The sequence below is a fragment of the Natator depressus genome, chromosome 7 (genome assembly GCF_965152275.1).
Source record: "Natator depressus isolate rNatDep1 chromosome 7, rNatDep2.hap1, whole genome shotgun sequence".
Classification (NCBI taxonomy): domain Eukaryota; kingdom Metazoa; phylum Chordata; order Testudines; family Cheloniidae; genus Natator; species Natator depressus.
This window is the reverse complement of record NC_134240.1, coordinates 84,147,764-84,169,079: the sequence shown is the minus strand read 5'-3', so window position 1 is coordinate 84,169,079 and position 21,316 is coordinate 84,147,764. Positions and strand designations below refer to the sequence as shown.

The 21,316-nt window shown below is 46.3% G+C and overlaps 1 protein-coding gene across 1 annotated transcript in view; it reads left to right on the top strand.

Annotated features, from left to right (window-relative positions):
• The window catches only part of SPOCK2 (SPARC (osteonectin), cwcv and kazal like domains proteoglycan 2), a 53,226-nt gene that overhangs the window by 6,815 nt on the left and 25,095 nt on the right, over positions 1-21,316 (top strand). Inside the window, exon 2 of the mRNA XM_074958969.1 lies at positions 19,316-19,324. Coding sequence (XP_074815070.1) covers positions 19,316-19,324 — 9 coding nt within the window. The remainder of the gene's footprint in view (positions 1-19,315; positions 19,325-21,316) is intronic.

The following is a 21,316-nucleotide window of genomic DNA, read 5'->3' as shown; positions in this document are numbered from 1 at the left end:
AGATGTATAGCTCTGCCTATGGTCTAACGTCCCTTCCCCTTTAAACCTGGGTGTGTAAGTATATAGAGTCAATATAAATATATCAGAGGGATAAATACCACGGAGGGAGAAAAATTATTTTAGCTCAGTACCAATGTGGACACAAGAACAAATGGATATAAACTGGCCATCAGGAAGTTTGGACTTGAAATTAGATGAAGGTTTCTAACCATCAGGGGAGTGAAGTTCTGGAACAGCCTTCCAAGGGAAGCAGTGGGGGCAAAAGACTTATCAAGCTTAGTCTTGAAGCCAGATATGTTTATGGAGGGGATGGTATGATGGGATAGCCTAATTTTGGCAATTAATTGATCTTCAACTATTAGCGGTAGATATGCCCAGTGGCCTGTGATGGGATGTTAGATGGGGTGGGATCTGAATTACTACAGAATTCTTTCCTGGGTGTCTGGCTGGTGATTCTTGCCCATATGCTCAGGGTTCAGCTGATCGCCATATTTGGGGTCGGGAAGGAATTTTCCTCCAGGGCAGATTGGCAGAGGCCCTGGGGGTTTTTCGCCTTCCTCTGCAGTGTGGGGCACAGGTCACTTGCTGGAGGTTCTCTGCACCTTGAAGTATTTAAACCACGATTTGAGAACTTCATTAGCTCAGACATAGGTTAGGGGTTTGTTTCAGGAGTGGGTGGGTGAAATTCTGTGGTCTGCGTTGTGCAGGAGGTCAGACTAGATGATCATAATGGTCCCTTCTGACCTTAAAGTCTATGATTCTGTGATTCTATGAGTGGATGTCAGGATATTGTAACCATTGCAATGAATCTCGGTTAAAAACATGAGGTCTGCAGAGATTGTAAATTGCTCAAGCCAGATAACTGTGCTTTGAAGTCTCCACTGTTGCAGCCTGTGGAACTTGTAAAATAAGCTAAACAGCACTGGTTTGCCTCTCCCCAATACTAAAAAGAAAGTTATACTAAATGCAAAACGTCCTAACGCTTTCAAAATTAAGCCTCTAAGAGTCAGAAAATTCTAAAAGTTAAGGTCTCTCTTGCAACATCATCCCATCCACAGTCTGGGATAATTTTACAGGAGAAACCTTAATTTGTGGGATTTTCTGACATTGCAGTCACAGTATCCTATTAACATTAGTTATGTTGCTTTTATTATAATTATAGTATATATGAGATGGACTTTTATATAGAAAACTGTCTAGGGAAGTCTTTGGGCCAGATCCTCAGCTGATATCATGTAAACCTGCTCTGTGCTGTTGGAGCCGGAGGAGCTGTGCCAACTCACAATTTGTGTGTATAAAAATGTCAGCACATAAAAGGGAGCTCAAGTGAGCTCCCAGTCAGGCCACAAAACCATGTCCCCAGTGGGAGACAATGGGAAAGACAGCTGACTCTTCCTGAGGGAGTTTTGGTGAAATTGTGAAGTCAGCCAGCCCGGGGAAAGCTGTCAGTTGTCAATGGTGACCTCAGGCACAGACTATAGCTCTTTGTGTTTGCACTTGTACCTTCATAGGAGGGTTATGGCACAATCTATCATGACCATTTTTTAACCCGTCAAAATGTTCAATGACTAAATGGCCCAGTTCGTATAACTTATTATACAATGTATTATTCTGATAGTCTTAATAAGGTACACGATATAATAACATTAATGCTGCATAGAGGGTGCACAGCTAGAAATCATAGAAAGTCAGCTCGGCAGCAGATGAAGATTTCTACAGCAGCTTTGACTTGGCTACATTACGCATCTGGTATGTTTTATGGTATTTGTTTCATGACACAAAGAGTAATATATTAAGCCACACATCTCACCTGGAATAGCAGTGTAGCTGCAATGGGGTAGCTGTTTTCAGTACACACCTAGGATCTTGGAAAGGATCATACTTGGAGTGGCTAGCCTGTCCTATCACCCACACCACCACGGTTACAGTGCTGTTTTTAGCATGCTAGCTTGCTCAGAGCTAGCATGGGTATGTCTGCTCAAGCTGGAAATTATTTCTCCCCAACCCCAGTGTAGATGTACCCAGGGTATCAGTGAAATATAGAACCCTTCCCATCTAGGTCACTGGCCAATATCCACACCAGGTCTGTAGTGACTGAAAGTTACCAGTTAATAGCTGTTTAGGAGGCTGTGTGAAATGAACTGGTGGCCTATGTCTAGTTCCCAGGGAAAGGTGTAATAAATAAATACCATCAGAACTGGCAGGGTATGCCTACACTGCAATAAACCCCCTTGGCTGGCCTGTAGCAGCTGATTTGGGCTCTTGGGGGTCAGACTGTGGGGCTATAAAATTGCAGTGTGGACATTTGGGCTGGGGCTGAAGCCAATTACACTGATAAGGCAACATTTACGTAATTTACAAAAGCAAACAAATACCCCACTGATGGTGCCAGTCACCTCATCAGCACATTCCTGCCTAAAATGTGAAATTTTTCTGGGGAAGTGAAAAGGTTTTTTTTTTCTTTTTTCCTTTCTCTTCATTTTCCTCCCGGTGTCCTTACTCTGCTCTAGAGCAACATCATTGTTTCCCAGTCATATTCTATGCCCTAGTTAAGAAGTAACTAAATATTTAATAATTTGCTGGAACAAACCCAAAAGCCCTGTCAGTCATGTGGAGAGCTTTGTGTTAAGAATGGGCAACAAGAAAGAGGGAGGATCAGAGTCCCTCAGCTCAGAGCTGTAGAGAGACATGTCCAGTTATGTGTGTTAGGTGACACTAGTGTATGCTGTAGCAGATCCAGAGACCATCCCAAACACCGTATTTGATCAACTATCACATATTTAAAGAGATTCTACTATTTTTCATTACTGGAGGATAGCACTGCCAGTCCTGTTGGTGGCCCCATTAGGCACTGGATGGGAGGCACCAGTCTCCCTACACACTGCCCTCTGAGAAAGACCTTCGTTTCCAAATCTGGCTAGTAGAACAGCAAAGGCAGAAGTTACATTCTATTCTATGGTCAAGTTCAAGGAGACAAAGCAATCTGTACCCATATCATATTTGGATGTTAACTGGTCACCTCTTGTGAGCAAAGCAAGATCTAAGATGGGTTTGACCTGGTCAATAACCAGGCTTTTGCTTGGTTGTGTGGGTTTTTTTAAAGCCCTTGTTTTAAAGCCCTTTGGCCTCAGGGCTATGTCTTCCTCTGTTCCCCCATTCTGTTTGCACAGGGGGAATCTCACTGGCACTAACTGATTGAGGACTCTCCTGCACTTCCCCTCACCTTCCCAAAGTGAAAACCTAGTTTAGAGGGAGGAGCTCACCCCTTTAACTCTGGGTTTGCCATCCTCCATTTAAAGCTTCCTCTCTTGATGGTGTCATATTGTCATGGTCCCTTCTTTTACAAGTTATTGAGGAACAGGTAGACATTGCAGAGGCTCTGGGTTAGAGAGGATGGAGTATGCTGGGGAGCAAGAGAATGCAGTAAATTCCAGCCCCAACTCTGTGGGGACAGAAGGAGGTCACTGCCATGTACAAGCTCTATCCCTGTTGGGATTGTGGAGCAGGATTCCCCAACTACATGATGTAGCATGCAGAATTAATTCCGTATGCCTTCTGCATCCACCTAAAGAATTATGTGCTTCAGTGTTTGTGTGTTCATTGCGTGTTGGGGTGTTTTGTTTGTACGTTGGGGTCTGTACGGCTTATATGTGCTGGGAGGGACATTGGGGGGAGTGTGCCCATGGGGTATTTTCTAGGGATTTCATACGTCATTGACTCTACTGTTCAGATTCTCAGGGGCTTCTGGAAGAGTATAAAATTAGGTGTGATGGAGAGAGCAAGGGGATCCCATGTAGACCCAGAGCTGGGATTTATCTGTGAGAAAGATAGGTTATGAGGAGGTAGCCTCTTGAGCTTTATGTTAATGGGGATACATTTTAGAGACTGGATGGTTCATGGGCTTAGATCCATGAGATATGAGCTATTAGGTAATAGCTGTCAAAGACTCCTGAGACCGATTAGATCACTGAGTCCATCCCTGAACAGTGCGTATATGTGATGTTATACTTGATCTTGGCCAAGAAGCTGCAATAATCTGTTCTCTGTCCTCCGTGTTCTCAACCCCTCCCAGTTTAGTGTGGCCTACACATGTAATGAACATTCTGTCACTCCCCTCTCCCAGATCATTAGACCTAACTCTGACCCCTGTGGCATCCCTCTATTCCTCCCACAGCTTGATATATTGCCATTTGTCATCATTAACCTTTGTTTGCAGCCTTCAGGCATGTACCCATGCTCATTTCCAAGCCAAAATCGACTGGGCCACTGCAGATTTAGCAATGTGGAGAATATGAAAAGGGTGGATTAGCAGATGCTTTACTAATGGGGTAGCTACCAGAGCAGGAGTGTTTGGCTGCTAAGGTGCCGTACTAATGCATAGCATTGCCACCTCTCATTCTAGCCCCTCCTGCCTCAAACTTCACTGCGATCCAGAGTTCATGGAGATATTTTTACCAGGATTCATTCCATTGAGGTTTAAGTGCTTTCCTAGTAAATTGTAGCTACAACGAGTCCTCTGTGTAGTGAAACACAGAACGGCTTGGAAATACTGCTAATGTGACTGAGTTTCTAATAAGAACCTATGGCTGGTGTATCCAGTGGTGTTCACTGTATTCTTTTCCCCCGGGAATGGCCCCTGGTTTGGGGAATTCTGTTTGAGGTTACTGCCTTATATACACCCCTCCCACCACAAGGAATGTGTCTTCTGTGACCTCCTATTTTCCTCTGCTTTATGGCCCTCTGGCTCTGGCGATCTTGTGTCACAGCTGCCATATTTTTCACCAGGAAGGACTATCCAGGACTCTACTTGAGTCTGTCAGTATCACTGACTAAACTAGTTAGTGCAAAGTTGCCTTGGCCAATGTGAGGTGCTCCCTCCATCCAGAGACTGAGTTAGATACGTCCACAGCACACGTAGAACTGGTCTCCCATTCCAGGGAGGGGAGAGAATGGGAGCAGCACACCTGTAACTCAGACAGCACTGGGCCCAGCCATATATTCAGCAGTGAGCCCACTGATGGCTTCTAGAGACTAGTCAGGCTCTCACTATCAGTTCTGTTGGTGGTGGTGATTATTTTATTAATTTTTATTATGACACCTAGAGGTTTCAACCAAGATCAGGGCCCCATTGTGTTAGGCACTGTACAGACACACCTCCGTTAACAAGCTTACAGACTAGACAGGGCAGACAAAGGAATGTTAGTCCTATTTTACAGATGGGGGACTAAGACATAAAGCCCACAAATTATAACTGTTTATTAGTTCCTTAGATTTTCAGCTAGTTTTTTTCTAATTACTGGGTATTAAGGTTTGCTCACAACAGACTTATTAGTTCCTCCATCTACTCCCTCTTTTTGTTAATAACTACAGAGAAGCCGTAATTCTCTGTTTGAGACATCTTAACTCATTTCCATAGCAACAGTTTGAAGCCACAAAGACTAAACCATCAGTGAATTGTCTTTAAAAATACCTCTTAATTAAGAAAAAATGAAGGGATTATTGATAATTCATTTAGCCTGCTGGCTAGTAGAGAATTGGTAACTTCTGTCCTGAATCTGCCTTAGCACAAGATATTGCTTGTGTTGGGCTCAGGTTCACTCCATTCTTCTGTCGTCTTGTGCGGCTCATGGGACATCCCCAAGTTTGGGACATTGTACCATGAGGTTGCCCAGGGCTGTGAAAAAGCATCACAATGTGAGGCTGTTAAAAGCAGGTGCCCCCCCCAGGCAAATTTATAAACATTCTGCATATAAATAGTTCTTACTTCTTGTTATTTATTTGTGTTACAGTAGAACCCAGAGGTCCCTTCCACGCTTGGAGTCCCATTGTGCCAGGCATTGTACCTACAGATACAAGGTCATTCCTGTTCCAAAGAGTTTGCAATCTAAAAAGACAAAATAGACAAAAGGTGGGAGAAAGGGATTATTCTTACCCCTATTTTACATATGGACAGCTGAGACACAGAGAGATGAAGTAAATCCATTCTCAGTCCCTTTGTATTTTTAAGACATGGACACAAGGGCATTAAGGTTTTTTTTGTTTTTTAACTTAAATTTGTGGTATGTTAATATAGGAAAGGTAATAGATCTAACTGATCCATATTTAGCAATAGAAGCTCATGTGCTTCTGTTTCTCCGAACTACAATGTACAGTTAAGTACAGACTGCCTTGCATACCTAGGCAGGGGAACCAAGTACAGTAACTTATACAAGTACTAAACCAAAACTGTCGAAATAATATTCTGCACTGTTATGACATCTTTCATCCAAGGCTCTCAAAGCACTTCATCAGATGATGATAATAAAACCTAATAACTAGATCCCTGTGCGGGTACAAACTTTGTATTCGCATCTGATCCACAATCCGCAAACATGATCTGTGGATATCCACATGTGGATGGGGATATCCGCAGATATAAAGTGGATATCCACTGAGTTGCAGGGCTCCACTAATAACTAGAACTGGTCGAGAATTTTCGGACGGAACAGTTTTCCATCCGAAAATGCTGATTCCACGGAATCAAAATGTTTCGAGGGAACTTGATGGTTATGTCAACTTTTGATGAAATCTCCCTGCCTGCCTGGTTTCCTGCCATCCCACCAACCAATAAGTGGCAGATAGGCTCCCTGTGCTGCACAGTTCTCTGCCTGCCCACTAGGCAAGTGGCCTGGCTCTGTGGGATATCTGATAGGCAGGCTGGGTGGGGAGCCTGCCCAGCTAGTGGGCTCTCTAGGCTACCAGGCTTTGCAGCTGGCCAGCTCTCAGGATCCCTGGCTCCCCAGCTAGCTGCTAGGTACTCCCTGGATCCCTGGCAGTCCACCTGGTGGGCTGTCAGGATGCCAACATCCAGCCTGTCTGGCTGCTTCCCTAGCAGGAACTTGGGAAGCTGGCCAACTGGGGAGCCAGGTCACCTGCTGTCCAGACTACGAGCCTGCAAGCAGAGAAATTCCATTTTGAGTCTCCCAAAATGGAAATTTTCTTTCCTTTCCTTCCCATAAAAATGTCTAGAGTCGTTTTTGTTCTGGTTCAGAATAAAACCTTTTTCAAAATCTCTAAACTTTCATGCAACAGACAATCTAGTTCCTGCACAGCTCTCCTAAGAACTTCCTGCACGTAAGGGAAGATGGGTAAACCGAGGCACAGAGCGACTTAAGGGGGGGTGTTGTGTGAGGGTTGCAGTGGCCTTAGAAACAGACAGTTTTCATGCAAACGTCCATGTTAATAACATGAAAGGGATGAGAAATACAGATCTGGCCATCCCTCCATCCCATCCGTCCGTCGCCATGGTTTGTATTGTAGAATTATTTCTGACCAGAAATGCAAGGGACCAGCTGCTTCCTGAGAGCTGCAGCTGCTCAGCACCTCTGAAAATTGGGCCCACTGTTGCCAATGTGAATGTATTTCACCAGAGGGAACGGGAGTCACGTGACTTGTCAATGCAGCCCACTGCGCTGCTGAGAATCTCATTTTAAAAGCCATTGCTGTCGTCTCTTCTCCATTTGGGAAGACAGCTCCTATTTTCAAGCAGTGCACTGACATTTGTTGTATGTTACAGCGATTATCAACCACTGTGGCTGGGTTGAGACTTCGGCTCATCTTTTCTGTTTCCCTTTCTTTTGCCTCCCCTCATTCATATGAATGGGGGGATGAGGAAGTTTTCAGTATCTGTCTGGGGCTCACTGAGATGTGCAGTGCACCTTGCTTCTCAAAGTCACTGTCTTCATGTTTCCTCTGATGTGCTTGAGTGCTGCTGTAATGGATATGCAGAGAGAGTGACCTCACTCAAGCAGAGTGCATGAGCTGGGAGCACATACCAGGCAGCATTAATTCCTTTCACTGAATTGCATCTGGCCAGTGAAAGCTAATGCAGTGAGTCAGTGCTGCCCTGGGTTTTGCTCTTTGTTTGCACTTGGCTTCCAGGATATTTGGGGGTTATGTGTTTGTTTTTTATTGCCTTTCGTTTTTTACTCGTATCTCTGTCCAGCATGTCCTTTGTATTATTCATCACTCTTCTTTCTTTTTTTTTCTGTCACTTAATTTCTTTTTCTCGCTTCCTCTTTCATGCCTCTTCCTTTCTTCCTTTTCTTTATTTACTCTGTTTTCCTTTAATCTCTCTCTCTTCCCCCTTCCCGCACTCTTTCCAAATACTCCTTTCAGTCAAGTGGAGTGTGCTGTTTCAGGGCACTCTGTGTGTCAGAATTAATAAACTGTTGGCTTTCCTCTTACACAGAGCTTGACAGAACTTCTAAAAGGCCTTTCCCTGAAAAGCCAGCATGAATAATACTTAAAATGGTTTCTCCTCTGGATGCTTGGAACCCCTCCTATGCCACGCTGTGTGTTAACGTCCATTGCTGTCCTCTTTTGTTACCGTTAATGTTGTTTCATGATTCTTCTGAGGTTTAGATCTTGCTCCATCTTTGTGTTGCCAGGGCTCCTAACCCAGAGTTCTTTCAGGGGGCCAGAATGAGCAAGCACTTTCTCAGCCGTGCAGTAATTGAGCGCAGGAGAGCACAGAGAAAGAAGATCTGCTTTGCCCCAGCAAGACACTGCTGTGTTGACTCTTTCCATTCAGAGAGGTTGCAGATACCCTGTTGTACTGATTAGAGAAGTGTGGAACCTTGGAGTGAGACCGAACAAACCTGATTTTTTAAAAAAAATAGGACTAATAAGTGCCCTGCTGAGACTGCATAATATGTCAGCATCATTATCTAATGCAGTGCAGGGCTTTTTGAGCTACTGTAATGAAATAAATGAAAGTCTTTACTTTCACCTCTGTCCTGCGCTTATCTGCTTCTCATTTTAAAGCATATGCAGATGATCAGCCAACCAACAGAATCAATAGCTTGTTCCCTGTGTGTGTGTGCGCCAGGGGGAGGCGGCGTTAAAGTGACCCTGGCGCTAGTTTGAAGGTGCTGAATTGATATCCTTGGTGGCCTGAATCCTCTGTCAGGTGTGTACCAGCAGAGCTGGTAATTCAGGCTTTTGTAAATGGTACCCTATGCTCCCTACTTCTGTGATGAACTTCTCTGCTGGGACCTGGTGTATTGCTGTTGGCTCCTACCCATTGAGTCATGTACCATAATGGACTGGTACAAACCCCCGTCTTGTCATCATGAGTCTGTGGTTTGGAGCAGCCAAACATTCAGGAAGGGTTATAGTGTGCACAAGTGGTGAGAGGCACCAGCAGTTACTGCCTGATACCAGTCCAAAACTTGTGCTATACATTGGGACAGTTGCCTGAAAATGTTGGGGAGCCCTGGCCTGTTCATCCATAGAGTGGATAATGCAGGGGGCAGTTCGAGTGCAGGCTTCCCCTACATCTCTCTCTTCCTAGCATGCCTCAGACCTGTGTTAGAGAGAGTGCCTGTAAAGTGAGACAGTATTTCAGCCTTCAGGCCCACTGAGCCCATAGCATCTGTGTTAAGGCTGCCCCAGGGATACTAGTTGTGATCTCATCTATCTAATGACTATGGTTGTCCATCAGAAATTGGAGAGAGCTACCAGCTAGTTTTAAATAGGCCACTAACAGACCTCTATTGTTAATGACTTTCAGTCATTACTGATCTGGCCATGATTGGAAACTCAGCTGAGCTAGAGGAGAAAGGCTCTGTTTCTCGTTACTGATCCTTGAACCATCCAGTCTACAAACTGCTCCATTATTTTTTTTGCTGGGGAGCTTCTGTACCTATTATTTTAAAATAATATATTTAGTGAGGAGGAGGGAAAAGTAAAAGATGTGCAGGAGTCTTATGATCTCAGCGGGTGCGAGCACTATGGTATACGACTGTGCACCCAATTTTAGGTTGCTTCTGAGAGGCTTGTGGATTAATAACTAACTCTATTTTCCTTCTGACTAACCAGCAGCAGAGCTGATTTCCAAGCTAACTGTTCCAGTGTAGAGACAGTGAGTGTTCAGTATAACACAGCACCCTAGATCTTTCAGTCACCTCCTCTGCCAGCCTCTCTCTGTCCATCTGGAAGCACACCTGCAAAGGAGATGTCTGGGGTGTATGTGCACATCCTGCTGCAGCCAGGGGGCAGAATCCATCACTTATTGTAGTGCTAAGCACCACTGAAGACTTTTTGGGTACCCCAAGACTCCCATCCCGTCAGACCAAGTGTAGACTGACCAGGTTGGACTTTATAGGCTCTTCGTCTGTGTAAGTTACATAATTATTTGTGAAACATTTCTCATTGCATTTCTGAGTGTCCAGCAATTAGCTGACAATTGAGAGCAACAGCTGGGCAGTTTTCCCCTTGCAAAGGTGAGAGGGAAGGGAGTTGAGCAAACTCCATGGCATTTTGTTTTGTAGCTACCCTTCTTTGTCTCCCCTGCGGTGTTTTCCTTTCCTTAATGTCGTGGATGCCAGCAATAGTTGAATGTTGAAATGTTTGTTTTGAGTTGATAACCTGATAAATGAGTACATCAAAGGCATGTCTCTCCTTGTGACTGAGCAGCAGTCTGTCAATACAGAGATATTCTTCACCAGCACAATGCAGCAGCTGATTTCTCTGCAGTCCTGGTCAGCACCACAATAAATAAACCTTTTGATTTCATCTGAAATATAAATGTTGCATTCTAGATCTAGACTGTTTATCCCGACAGGATGGGGTTGAGGTTCCTGCTCTTCTGCATAATTGCTTTTCACCTCCTTAGAACTGCAAATAAACAAGGGATTTTTTTAAAAAAAAAAAGAGCCCAACCTTCCTTTTAAAAAGAATAATGGTGGTTTTATAATGTAGGTTCCACTAACCTGTTCTTAGGGCCCTCCCTCAGTAGGGCAGAGTGCCTAGACTGAATGGGGTTTTGTTATTTCCTTTTCACACCGCTCCTCCAATCTCCTGATCTAAGAAGAGAAGCAGCCAAAATCATAAACACTTGTGCATTGCTGCTGATGCAGTCTGCCTGACAAATTTCCACCTGAGTGGAGGCTGCATTTAAATGGTGGGTAAAGTGATCTCTTTGTATGGAGTCTGTGAAGCACTTCAAGGTCCTTTGGGATGAAAGGTGCTGTAGAAATGTCAGGTGTTGTATGTGAGAGCTCGGTACCGACAGTGCGTGTATTTCGGTGTGATCTACACTGGCACAGCTTTGGCTTGTAAGCTGCAATGGGGGAAAAGGTTGAACTGCCAGCAACATACCAATCTTGGGAATTTTGACAGCAAGGAAGCCTGTAGCAACAGCTACTATGTGTGAGTTCTGGCAATCCTGGGATTGCCTTCCTCCCCCACTCCCCTGAGGATGTTATGTAACCAGAGGCTACTGATGCTCCAGGGAGGCCAATAATGTTGCATGGCGTCCTTGTCTGTCTATATTAGGCTACATCAAGGGGTAATTCTCCTGGATGAGGGGCTGCACTGTTAGTGAGAGGAAGAGCAGGAATACAGTAGCAGGAGTGCCACAACATGGGAGCAGAGAGGGGCAAAGCCCCCTGCCCACTCCCCCCAGCTCCCAAGACATTTGGTAAAATTTTGTCCCTCGTCTGGTAGTGCTGCTGCAGCAGCCTCAGAGACAGCTTAGTGCCAAGCCAGCGGGTCTTCTCCCTGTGTCCATAGAGAATGGCAGTGGCAGAGGAGCTGGGGCTGCAACTGCTGCTGGCTGGCAGGGGTAGTGCTGCCTCTCCTGGGCTCCCCACATGCTGCCTGCGGGGGAGGAGGGTGCTGAGGAGCTGGCTGTGTGTGAGTGGGGGATACCAAGGAAGTGGCTCTCGGGGTGCTGGTTCTGGGGAGAGGTGGTGGTAGCCTGGCAACGGCATTGCCACTCTTAGACCTTTTAAATGGCACTGGCTGTGCAGGCCCCACTCAGGTGCCCAAACTCCGCCACCACTTCCTAGTAATTCATGGGCAAGGCAGGCTCAGTCCCAGGCATCTGGCTGAAGTGAGGGACCCAGCCTGGCCACCAGGGGGTTGGCACAGAAAAGCACCAACCCCACCCAGCAATTCAGCTTCATGGCAGATCTGGTAAGGCCCACCCCTGCCCCCCTTCTTTGTTGGCTGCAGAATTGCTGTTTAGTTAGATGCAGCCCACTCCACCCCTGGCCCCTTGAAGCCCCAAGTAGTGCCCCTGATAGTCAGAGCCACTGAAAAGGGTGTAGATAAAGCAGAAGAGGGCTGGGAAAACAATATACTTGTCCACACCTAGACCAATCAATATGGGCCAGCAAGCCAGTCTCCTTTGCATCTACAGATATCACTGTCTGAGTAATTGCTAAATTACTGTCTGAGTAATTGCTAAAAAAATCTTTTCAGGATTAAAAATGAGGTACTAAGGAGCCTCTTTTCTGTGTGTCTCTTCTCTGTCAGTCTTCGCTGTTCTTGGAAGCTGCTGTTAAGTGTCTTATGAAATGCAAAGAATCCCAAGAAGATGGCATTTACTTAATTTAAAAAGGTAATAATGGAAACTGCGATTTGATCTGGCGAGGCGTGTGTGGCAGAACCCACTGTGATTTCCGTTGCACCCAGTCAAGGAATATCCAGCAGACCAGGAACTGGAAGGAAGCCCCGAGTCACTGTCTGTAGGCACGAAGAGAGGGGTTAGAAAAGGGTCCTCCTGGGATGGGGTGGGGGAGAGCTATTTCAGGTGGGCCCCCACAAGTCAAGCTGGATTGTTACTTTGTCCAAAGTCTAAACAAAAACTGCCCTTCCCTCAACCAGGCCCAGCGGGAGGAGTGTGTTGAATGAAGACAGGTAAGTGAGTATTGCCTGGGCCTCATTCCAGGACAGGAGCAGCTGACAGGAAAAAGGACTCATGGCCCAACAAGCTGCTTCTTTTAAACATTTGACAGGTTTGATCTTCACCCTTTATTTCCATCATGGGAAGAACATGAAATTGGAGGGTGGTGGTAACCCCCAGGTCCCTGTCCCTTCCCTGTGTTGTAACCAGCATAGCTCTGTTGAACAGACATGCTAGTGAAAGGTGCTGGCTTAACGGCCACAGGCGACTGAAATCTTCTCTTCCTCCATGGAACAGGGAGAGCAGCAGAGCAACCTTCCACATGCTGCCTTGCTAATGTGCCTCAACGCTGAGCGAAAGGCACCACTGCTGAGGGTGAGAGGATAGTTCAGTTTCCATCTCTGAGCTGAGGCTACCACTTTAAGACATGGAGGACTGTGAATCAGGAACTGCACTGGAACCACATGGTCTTTTCACAAAGGACACATCGTCTGGCAGCTGGTCACTACTGATTTGGAGTGGATTTGAACCAGTGACTAGGGGGTGAAAGGCTCCGTATGCCATTATCGATCTTGGCTCCCTCCTGTGGTGGCGTCATGTTTGGCTGTTAAGAGGACTCTACTCAGTGTGTAATAAACGCATGTTCTGGCACCAAAGTGGCAGAACTTTTAAGACCATTTGAAAGGAAATGCAGGAATCTCCTTAGGAAGTATAATCATGCTAGTCAGAATCCATCACCGCACGAGATGGCTTGTGGTCTGATAAATGCACACAGAGCTCTGAACTACTGAATGCACTTTACCAATGGCACTAAACAGCTCAGCTGCTGGGAGGAGTAGCAGGGATAGAGCTGATCTCAGATCAATAATACAAAATGGAATGGATGCAAGCAAATAGCTGCTTCAATGTGATACTGCAGCACTGGCTCACTCTGTCACCTGGTCTGCATGCTACAGTACATCCCTGGGGAGTATATGGGCTGTTGCAATTAACCACATCTAGTGGTATCTGCTGGAAAACATTCCCTCTTTTTTGCTGCCCACCCTGCACCTTTCTGAGCTGGGAAAAGTGACTCGAAACTCCCCTTCCAGAATCTCCTCCCATTCTGTCCCAGTGCTGTGCCTCTTCAGGAGGTGCCTAGCTGGACAGCTCCTCAGTGATGCTGGACAGTGTAGTGGCATTAGTCAGCCATTCTGTCCTGAGGGGGTGTAGGGATTGTCCAAAAAAAAGCCTACTGCACTCCTCAGAAAAGGGGTCCCCCAACAGTGTCTGTGCTGTGGCCATTACCTTCCACCCTCAAGAAACTCAAGGTCAGAGCTTCTTGTCTGAACTCACTCTCTGATATCCCCGTAAAGGGAAATTCAAGTAGAGGAAGCTAATGGCTACTTGCCCCATGTTCTCAAAGGCTCAGCAGGCTCTTGTAGTTCGTCAGTTATCCCAGGTTGGATGGGTGACTGTTGTTTCTACTCTGACCAGTGTCACAAAGAAAATGCCCAGCAAAACAGCTACTGAAGGGATACCCCTCCACCTGCGACTCGTGGAGTGAGGATAAATAATGGGGCAGTGAGGGGTAATGAGTGGATTTCTGTCTCCTTTCCATCTTTCTGTGTCTAACACATGTAGATAATTGGCCTGTGCCCCTACAAAGTCTGTCTGCCTCTGGAAGGTAGCATACATAAATGGCAGCTGCGGTGTGCCAGATGTGCACAGCTGGATGTGATGTCATTGCTGATACATCTGGAACAATATCTGCGTTGCCCTGGGCATGACTTAGGATGTGATAGATCCATTGGCAAGAGAGAGCCCACACCCAGTGAGGGAATATCTTATTCTGCTTATTTCTCTCCTCTCTTCTGATCTCCCATTCACCATTTATCTTCTCTACTTTCCTGTTTTTATTTCCTCTCTTCTCCCCTAGCTCTTATTGTGATAGAGTATTTTGCTCCCCATTCTCTGAAATAGGACATCGTTTTCTCAAACTCTTTTTGTTTACAGTAGGGGAGCATTAGAAGCATTTGATGTTTTGCTATGTACTAACAAATCAAGGGGTTTTCTTTTTAACTTTGCCATGTGGAGAAATATTTTTTTTTTAACTCTTCTGAGGTCCTGAATGTGAGGCTTCTGGATTGGAGGAGGCAGTGAGCATTCCCAGCATCCTCTCCATGGCCTTTGTTCTGGTTCCAGACTTCCCTTCCATAGCACGAGATCAGGCACAGTCTCTTTTCTGTGTTTTCAGCTCCTGAGGGAGCTGCTGTCTCAAGTGACCTACACTGTCAACAATCCTTCCACCCCCGCCCCCCATTCGCAACCATAGAATGTGACACAAACAAAAGTGCTGGCTCACAGGTTTTATTTAAATAATCTCGTACAGTCTGAAAATAAACCTCCACAAGAACTAGGCAGGGACTGATTAAATCCCCGGCAGCATGAGCTTAGTGATGGCATTTGAAAGAGACTTGGTTTTGGGGACTTTCCAACGTGCACATAGTACGTTACTGCTTTATTGTGTATAGCATCTTCCATGCAAAATGCTTCCTAAAGCTGTGTGCAGAGTTAAATAACAAAGCTGCAGAGAGGTGTAATTGCCAATAGCAAAAGGAGAGAGAAATTCTGAGGTAGGAGAGAGAGACATTTAGATGCAGGATTTCACATCCAGATGAAGAAGGAGAGTCAAGGACAGGTGGAATTGCAGGAGGCCACTCCCAACATCTGGAGCTGCAGAGGAGAAGACGACACTGGCACCAACACTGTGTGGATTGTATGGAGGGACAAGAGAAGGTGGAGGCTATACAGGTGGAGGGAGAGGAGAGGAAAGTGGTCAAGAGCCCAGATTCTTCTTTTGTGTGTTGGAATAAATTGGGACCGACTCCACTGAAATCCATGTGTGAAATTACAGCTGTGAAAAATGGGTTTAAGTGTGGGGAGCTGTGTGATGCACTGGACACTTGTGTGTTCGTTGTTTAATGTTCACAGGGAAAAGTTCTTGTCCCCCTGACAGTGCCAGCCTCAAGGATAATTCAGGAAAGTGTGGGCTCTCCCTCCCCTCCCTGTTCAGGCATTAGAGAGTGAGCATTCCTTCCCCATCCCATCCAGCTGACAGTGAGTGCTCCCTTCCCTTTCTCCAGCTCACCCCATCTACCTGGGTGAGGGCTCTTTTCCCTTCTCTGCTATTAGATCAGAAGTTGTCCATTTTCTCTTTCTGACAATTTACTAATAAGCCTGGTGCAGAACAATTACAAGAAGGTGTGCTTGGGGTATTAATGAACCACCATTGATTAATTTATTACACATACGCACACAGACCCGCTTCGACTACTGGCCCATCCCCTTTCTCTGGCAGAAACCAATGCCTGGTGCTTCAGAGGATGGTGAAGCTGCCCCCCCCCCAATATAGGAAAGTGTTTGTGTCAGGCTGCATGCAGCAGTTGCATTCTTTCTGGGCCTGTGCCCTGCTCAGCTTACATCGGTGGTGTCTTCTCATGGTTGGTGGTGATACAGAGGGTGCTTTGAGAGGGCTTATCCCATGTCTCCCCCATGATAACATGCTGCACTGTCACAGCAGCCATGAAGCTGGCCTCTGCAGCATATCACCCTGGCAGCACTGCAGCCATCGCTGTGCTGCAGATGGCACTCAGCCTGCCCTTGACTGCATCCTTTTGCCTTCCTGTATCAGTGCAGGGCACTGCTCAATACTGGCTCGGAGACACACTGTCTTTCCAAAAAGGCTCCTGCTGATTCAGCCTTTCCGAGAGCCATTTCCAGTCCCACCTCAGCGAGTGACCCTGAGAGGGCAGCTGGCTCCACAATGCAGCAAGCCACCAGCTTCTCAAAGAAGTTCATTTGCTCTCTTGGCAGAGCTCCTGCAGGGTGGCAGTGTGCCACGTCTGATGATGTGCCGTTTCCTTTGGTGAGAGGGGCACTGTTTGTTATGCTTTGTGTGCTCGGTAGATTGGGGTCATTGAACATGCTCACAGTGGGAGTGGAAAGGGTTGGAGGTCCTTAGTGTGTTCAGTAGAAAAGACATTGGTTTTGTCCTGCCTCTGCTCTGTATTGCCATCCCCACAAAGAGCGCCGTTGGCAGATGGGACACACAATGCCTTTGAGCCTATCGCAGCATGGCTGCGTCAATCCAGCTCTCTTAGTCCAAGATTCCAGCTGTGTGGAAACCTGCCAGCATCAGGAGGAGGAGGAGGAAGTGGTTTGAGGCTTGGCGAGGGAGATAAATAACACTTGGAAAGTAAGAAGAAGAGTCATGAAAGAGGTGCTTGCAGGCTTGGAAGAGAGTCCCCCAAGCAGGAAAGTGTAGAGATGGATGGTTCCTTTAGAGACTGAACAAAGGGGCAGGTTTCCTGTTAGGTTTCCTGTTAGGAGGTGTCCTATAATTGTATGCCTGCTGCTATTCTCACTAGACAGATATAGTGCTATTTGAAGCCTTATGGATTTAGGACCCAACCTGGGACCACACTGCCCATGCTGATCTCCCTTAAAGGGGTCCTTTTTTGTTTGCTGGTTTTTGAACCTCTCAGAAAGTAAAGTTTTGTTATCCAGAAAGGTTGGGGTTCTGTACTGAGAAACTGTGCATTGTCTGAGCTATCGGAACAAACAGCCTGGGTCTTTTTAGCAAGACAAGGAAAAGGAAACTGGGACAGATAGAGAGAGAGAGAGAGAGTGTGTGTGTGTGTGTGTTAGAGACACAGAGGTCACTCCAGTAGTCTCATTTAAACTATTGAGAGAGAAAATGAAGCCAGTGTAAAGATGCAAATATTCTACTAGCAGAATGGCTGGAGGGAATGAGGAATCTTTTTAAAGGTATGTAGTTCAGGTATTTGATGGCCTTGCACTGCACGGAGTTGACTCGTGTAGCTCCTGAATTTGATACTGGGTTCTGCCAGGCCTGACTACAAGGGAGGGGAGGGATAGGTCAGTGGTTTGAGCATTGGCCTGCTAAACCCCGGGTTGTGAGTTCAATCCTTGAGGGGGCCATTTAGGGGTCTGGGACAAAAATTGGGGATTGGTCCTGCTTTGAGCAGGGGGTTGGACTAGATGACCTCCTGAGGTCCCTTCCAACCCTGATATTCTACGATTCTATTGTAATATATTTGTCTCTGCAAGCGGCCAAGGGGCAGAGGAAATAGCAGGGCTGACTCTACCAGGCAGCTAGTCATTTAAGGGAGCACTATGTATGGGGCAGTGAAACACTTGGAGACTGTGTAGATGACTGTGGGTTGGCAGGGATAGACATTTGCCAGTTTGCCTGGCAGAACCCCTGCATCTGGGCTTTGAAGCAGTAATGAGAAGCCCCAGGTGACAGCATGCTCCTGACAGCTGCAGTATTCTTATAGGACCCAACTGCATCATACAGTTCCTGCATCATCATTCCTGAAGGCAGCTCAGGAAGTCCCTTTGTGATGTACCTGTATGGTGGGTTCATGGTTCACTAGGGATGTGGATGTCCCAGAGATGGGCTGAGCTAAAGACCTATACCTAATCTCTCCCTTACAAATTGCTGACAGATAGTTGCATCTAGAGAATATGTTGTTACCAATCTGTGACCTTCAAAGGCTGGAGTTGCGTAGGATGCCATGTCTTATCACAGACTTGATTTGCTCAGCCCTGTCCAAGTGCACTAGCAAGAGCTTCTCTAGCATCAGCCCCTTGCTTAGAGGCTCTACGAGAGGGTGGCATCCCCCAAGTCCATTTTGTAGAAATATAGGATTTCTCTTGGCTTTCTTCCCATTTGGGATAAATGTGAAGCCTACATAGGAGCCAGCTCTTCTCCTGAGCTGAGCTGCAGCTGCTGATATGACATGTGGTATGGCTGATATCAGCCCCCAGGGCTCTTGGACATGTCAGAATGGAAGATTAACACTGGAGCTGTGGATGGTGCGCTAAAGAGAACAGCTGTGACCAAAGGGGCAGGGACATCCATTTTACCAGGAGCCAAGTAACATCCTGTGACAGCAGTAATTTGGCTTAAATCAGTAAAGAAGTCTCTTGCAATAGAATATTGGTCACTGCCAAGCCTCCTAAGGATACCGTCCCCCTCCCCTATATTCTAAAATGTCCGTTCCTGGGTGTATGAGAAGGGAGTTGGCATAACAGGAGAGCAGTCGGGATTTCATTGCCTGCAAATATGCCATAATTTTTGTGTTTAACGTTATTTTATTTCAGAGAGACTGCAGAACAATAGAAAGGTACTTATATTACTGTGAAATCTGCTGTATGAAACATTACATCCATCTGCTGAAACATCACTGTTTCTGTCCCAGGGCTAACCATGAAGTGTTGGGAGCAGTGCTGCAGCTTGCACTAAGCCCTGAATTATCAGCCTTTGCCTTAATTTTTGTTCCTTGCAATCAAATTCCATTGTTGCCATTGTGACAGAAGTACGATTTAATAAATGCAAAGTAGGAAAGCAAGAAAAGATGCATTGGGGGAGTCTTTATAAAAACACATCACTTGGAGGAAATGAATTATGACTTTTCAGGGAATTTAAACAAAGAAATACTGTCTGTGTGATCATAAACCCAGCCCTTTCTTGCAGCTTGAGCTCTGGCAGTGTCGGTATATTTCATGTGTGTTCTCTTCTCTCTCTCCTTTTTTTTTTTTCACCTCCTCTTCTGCTGTGGGCTGAATTCCCAGGAAGTGGAGGTTAGTATCGATTTTTGAATTTGGTTTCATTTAATCTTTACAGGGCATCTGTGTCATGTTCCCTGTGTTCTCCACCCCAGCTCCCTCCCTCTAGTTTTAGTTTATCAGGAGAATATTTTGAGTTGATTTGAACAGTTGCATGTTGCATGAAGTATGGCCAGGATGAGTGTGTGTCTGTGTAGAGCCCTGCAAATCTGCGGATATCTGTGGACCATTTTTGTGGATCATGGATGGATGCGGATCCAAATTTTGTATCTGCACAGGGCTCTATGTATGTGGTTGCGTGGGTATATGTGAGTGTGTGCTTATACATATGCACATATTCATATTGACCCCCATGCAGAGGGCCACTTAAGTGGGAATGAAATGATGCACAAGCCTGCTGCTGGCCCTCTGCGCAGGGGTGAATTTCATCCTGAGAAACTGTATATGTAATCATCACCACAAGATGGAGGGCACTACTGATGGAATTGAAACAACGTCTATCAGAGAGGATTGTTGTTACATATTAAGCATCGACAGTGCTCAGCAGTGTATAAAAGTCTAGGAAGACCCTGTTCCTGCCTCAAAGAGTTAATAATCTAAATAAGCCCAGACAGTTCAAGACGGACCTCTCAAAGAAGAGCATTCTACAGGGTAGTGAACTCCTAGTACCAGAGACTGAATTTCCTTACTGGAAGGGACAGTCAACAACACAGTTGTTCAAAGGGTGTGGAGTGTATGATTTACTGTAAATTAACACAGGCCATCAGGGCACTTCAGAGAGTCTTTCAAGAATGTTTGTTCATGGATGGCAAAGGTAAGAGACCTGCAAGGAGAAACCCATTCTAGTGCTGACATTACAAATGAGATGCACATCAGTACTCTCTTCCAGGGCCTGGATTCATTTAAAGATTAAACCCCTCCCTTCCCTCATGTTTTTGTATTCTCTGCATTTGATTCTGTGTATATAACATATTAAAGGCCGGTGTAATCAATTATTTTTTGTCAAGGTCCACATTTCTTGGTCAAGGTATAGCCAAGGTCCAGACTCCAGAGAAAATAATAACAATAATGATAATAAATAAATAAAAAGGTGTTTGCAGTCTGTTCAAAAGCATCCAGGGGTCTGGATTTGGCCCACGGTCCACCTATTGACTACCCCTGTTAAAGGAGAACAGCTCCAGTGATTGTGATGGGGCTGTTAACTGTTGGTAACTTTCCAAATCTGGAGACTGTCAAGACACAAGGGAAGGATTGACATTTAACCGTTGCACAGCATGGGGAGGAAGTGTGGCTAGAGCAGGGGACTGCAAGTCAGGACGAGGGGCACCAGAAGGTGGGGGTAGAGAGAGGACTGGGAAGGCTTTGCCCGACACATGAGGTAAAATGTTGTCCCCTAGCTGGTAGTACTGCTGGGGCCTCAGAGGCAGCGCAGTACTGAGCCAGCAGGTCTTTGCCCCCCTGCCCACAGAGAACAGCAGGGGCGCAGGAGCTTGTGCTGGTACCGCTGCCAGCAGTCAGGAATGGCACCCATTGGCATCCAGGGCTCCCCACGCACTGTCTGTGTGGGAGGGGGATACCAAGGAGCTGGCTCTAGGGGTGCTGATCCCGGGAGAGGTGGTGGTGGCCTGGGCAACAGTGTTGCCACTGCCAGGCCTTTTTGTACTGTGCAGGCCCCACTAGGAGCCTGAACTCTGCTGGAACTTCCTGGTAATGCCTGAGGTGGTGCGAGGCAGGGCCAGGCTGGCTCAGTCACAGATGTCTGGCCAGAGTGAAGGGCCAAATCAGGCCACCAGAGGGCACTGGTGCTGATTAGGGGGTTGGCACAGAAAAGCATCCATCCTGCCCAGCAATTTAACTTTGAGGCTCAGGATCAAATCCGGTAAGGCCCATCCCCACCCTCCCTCTTGAGACCCAGGCAGTGCCCCTGGTCAGGACTCCTGGGTTCTATTCCCAGATCTTCTGACTTGCTGTGTGACACTAGGCAAGTCGCTTAATCTCTGCACCTCA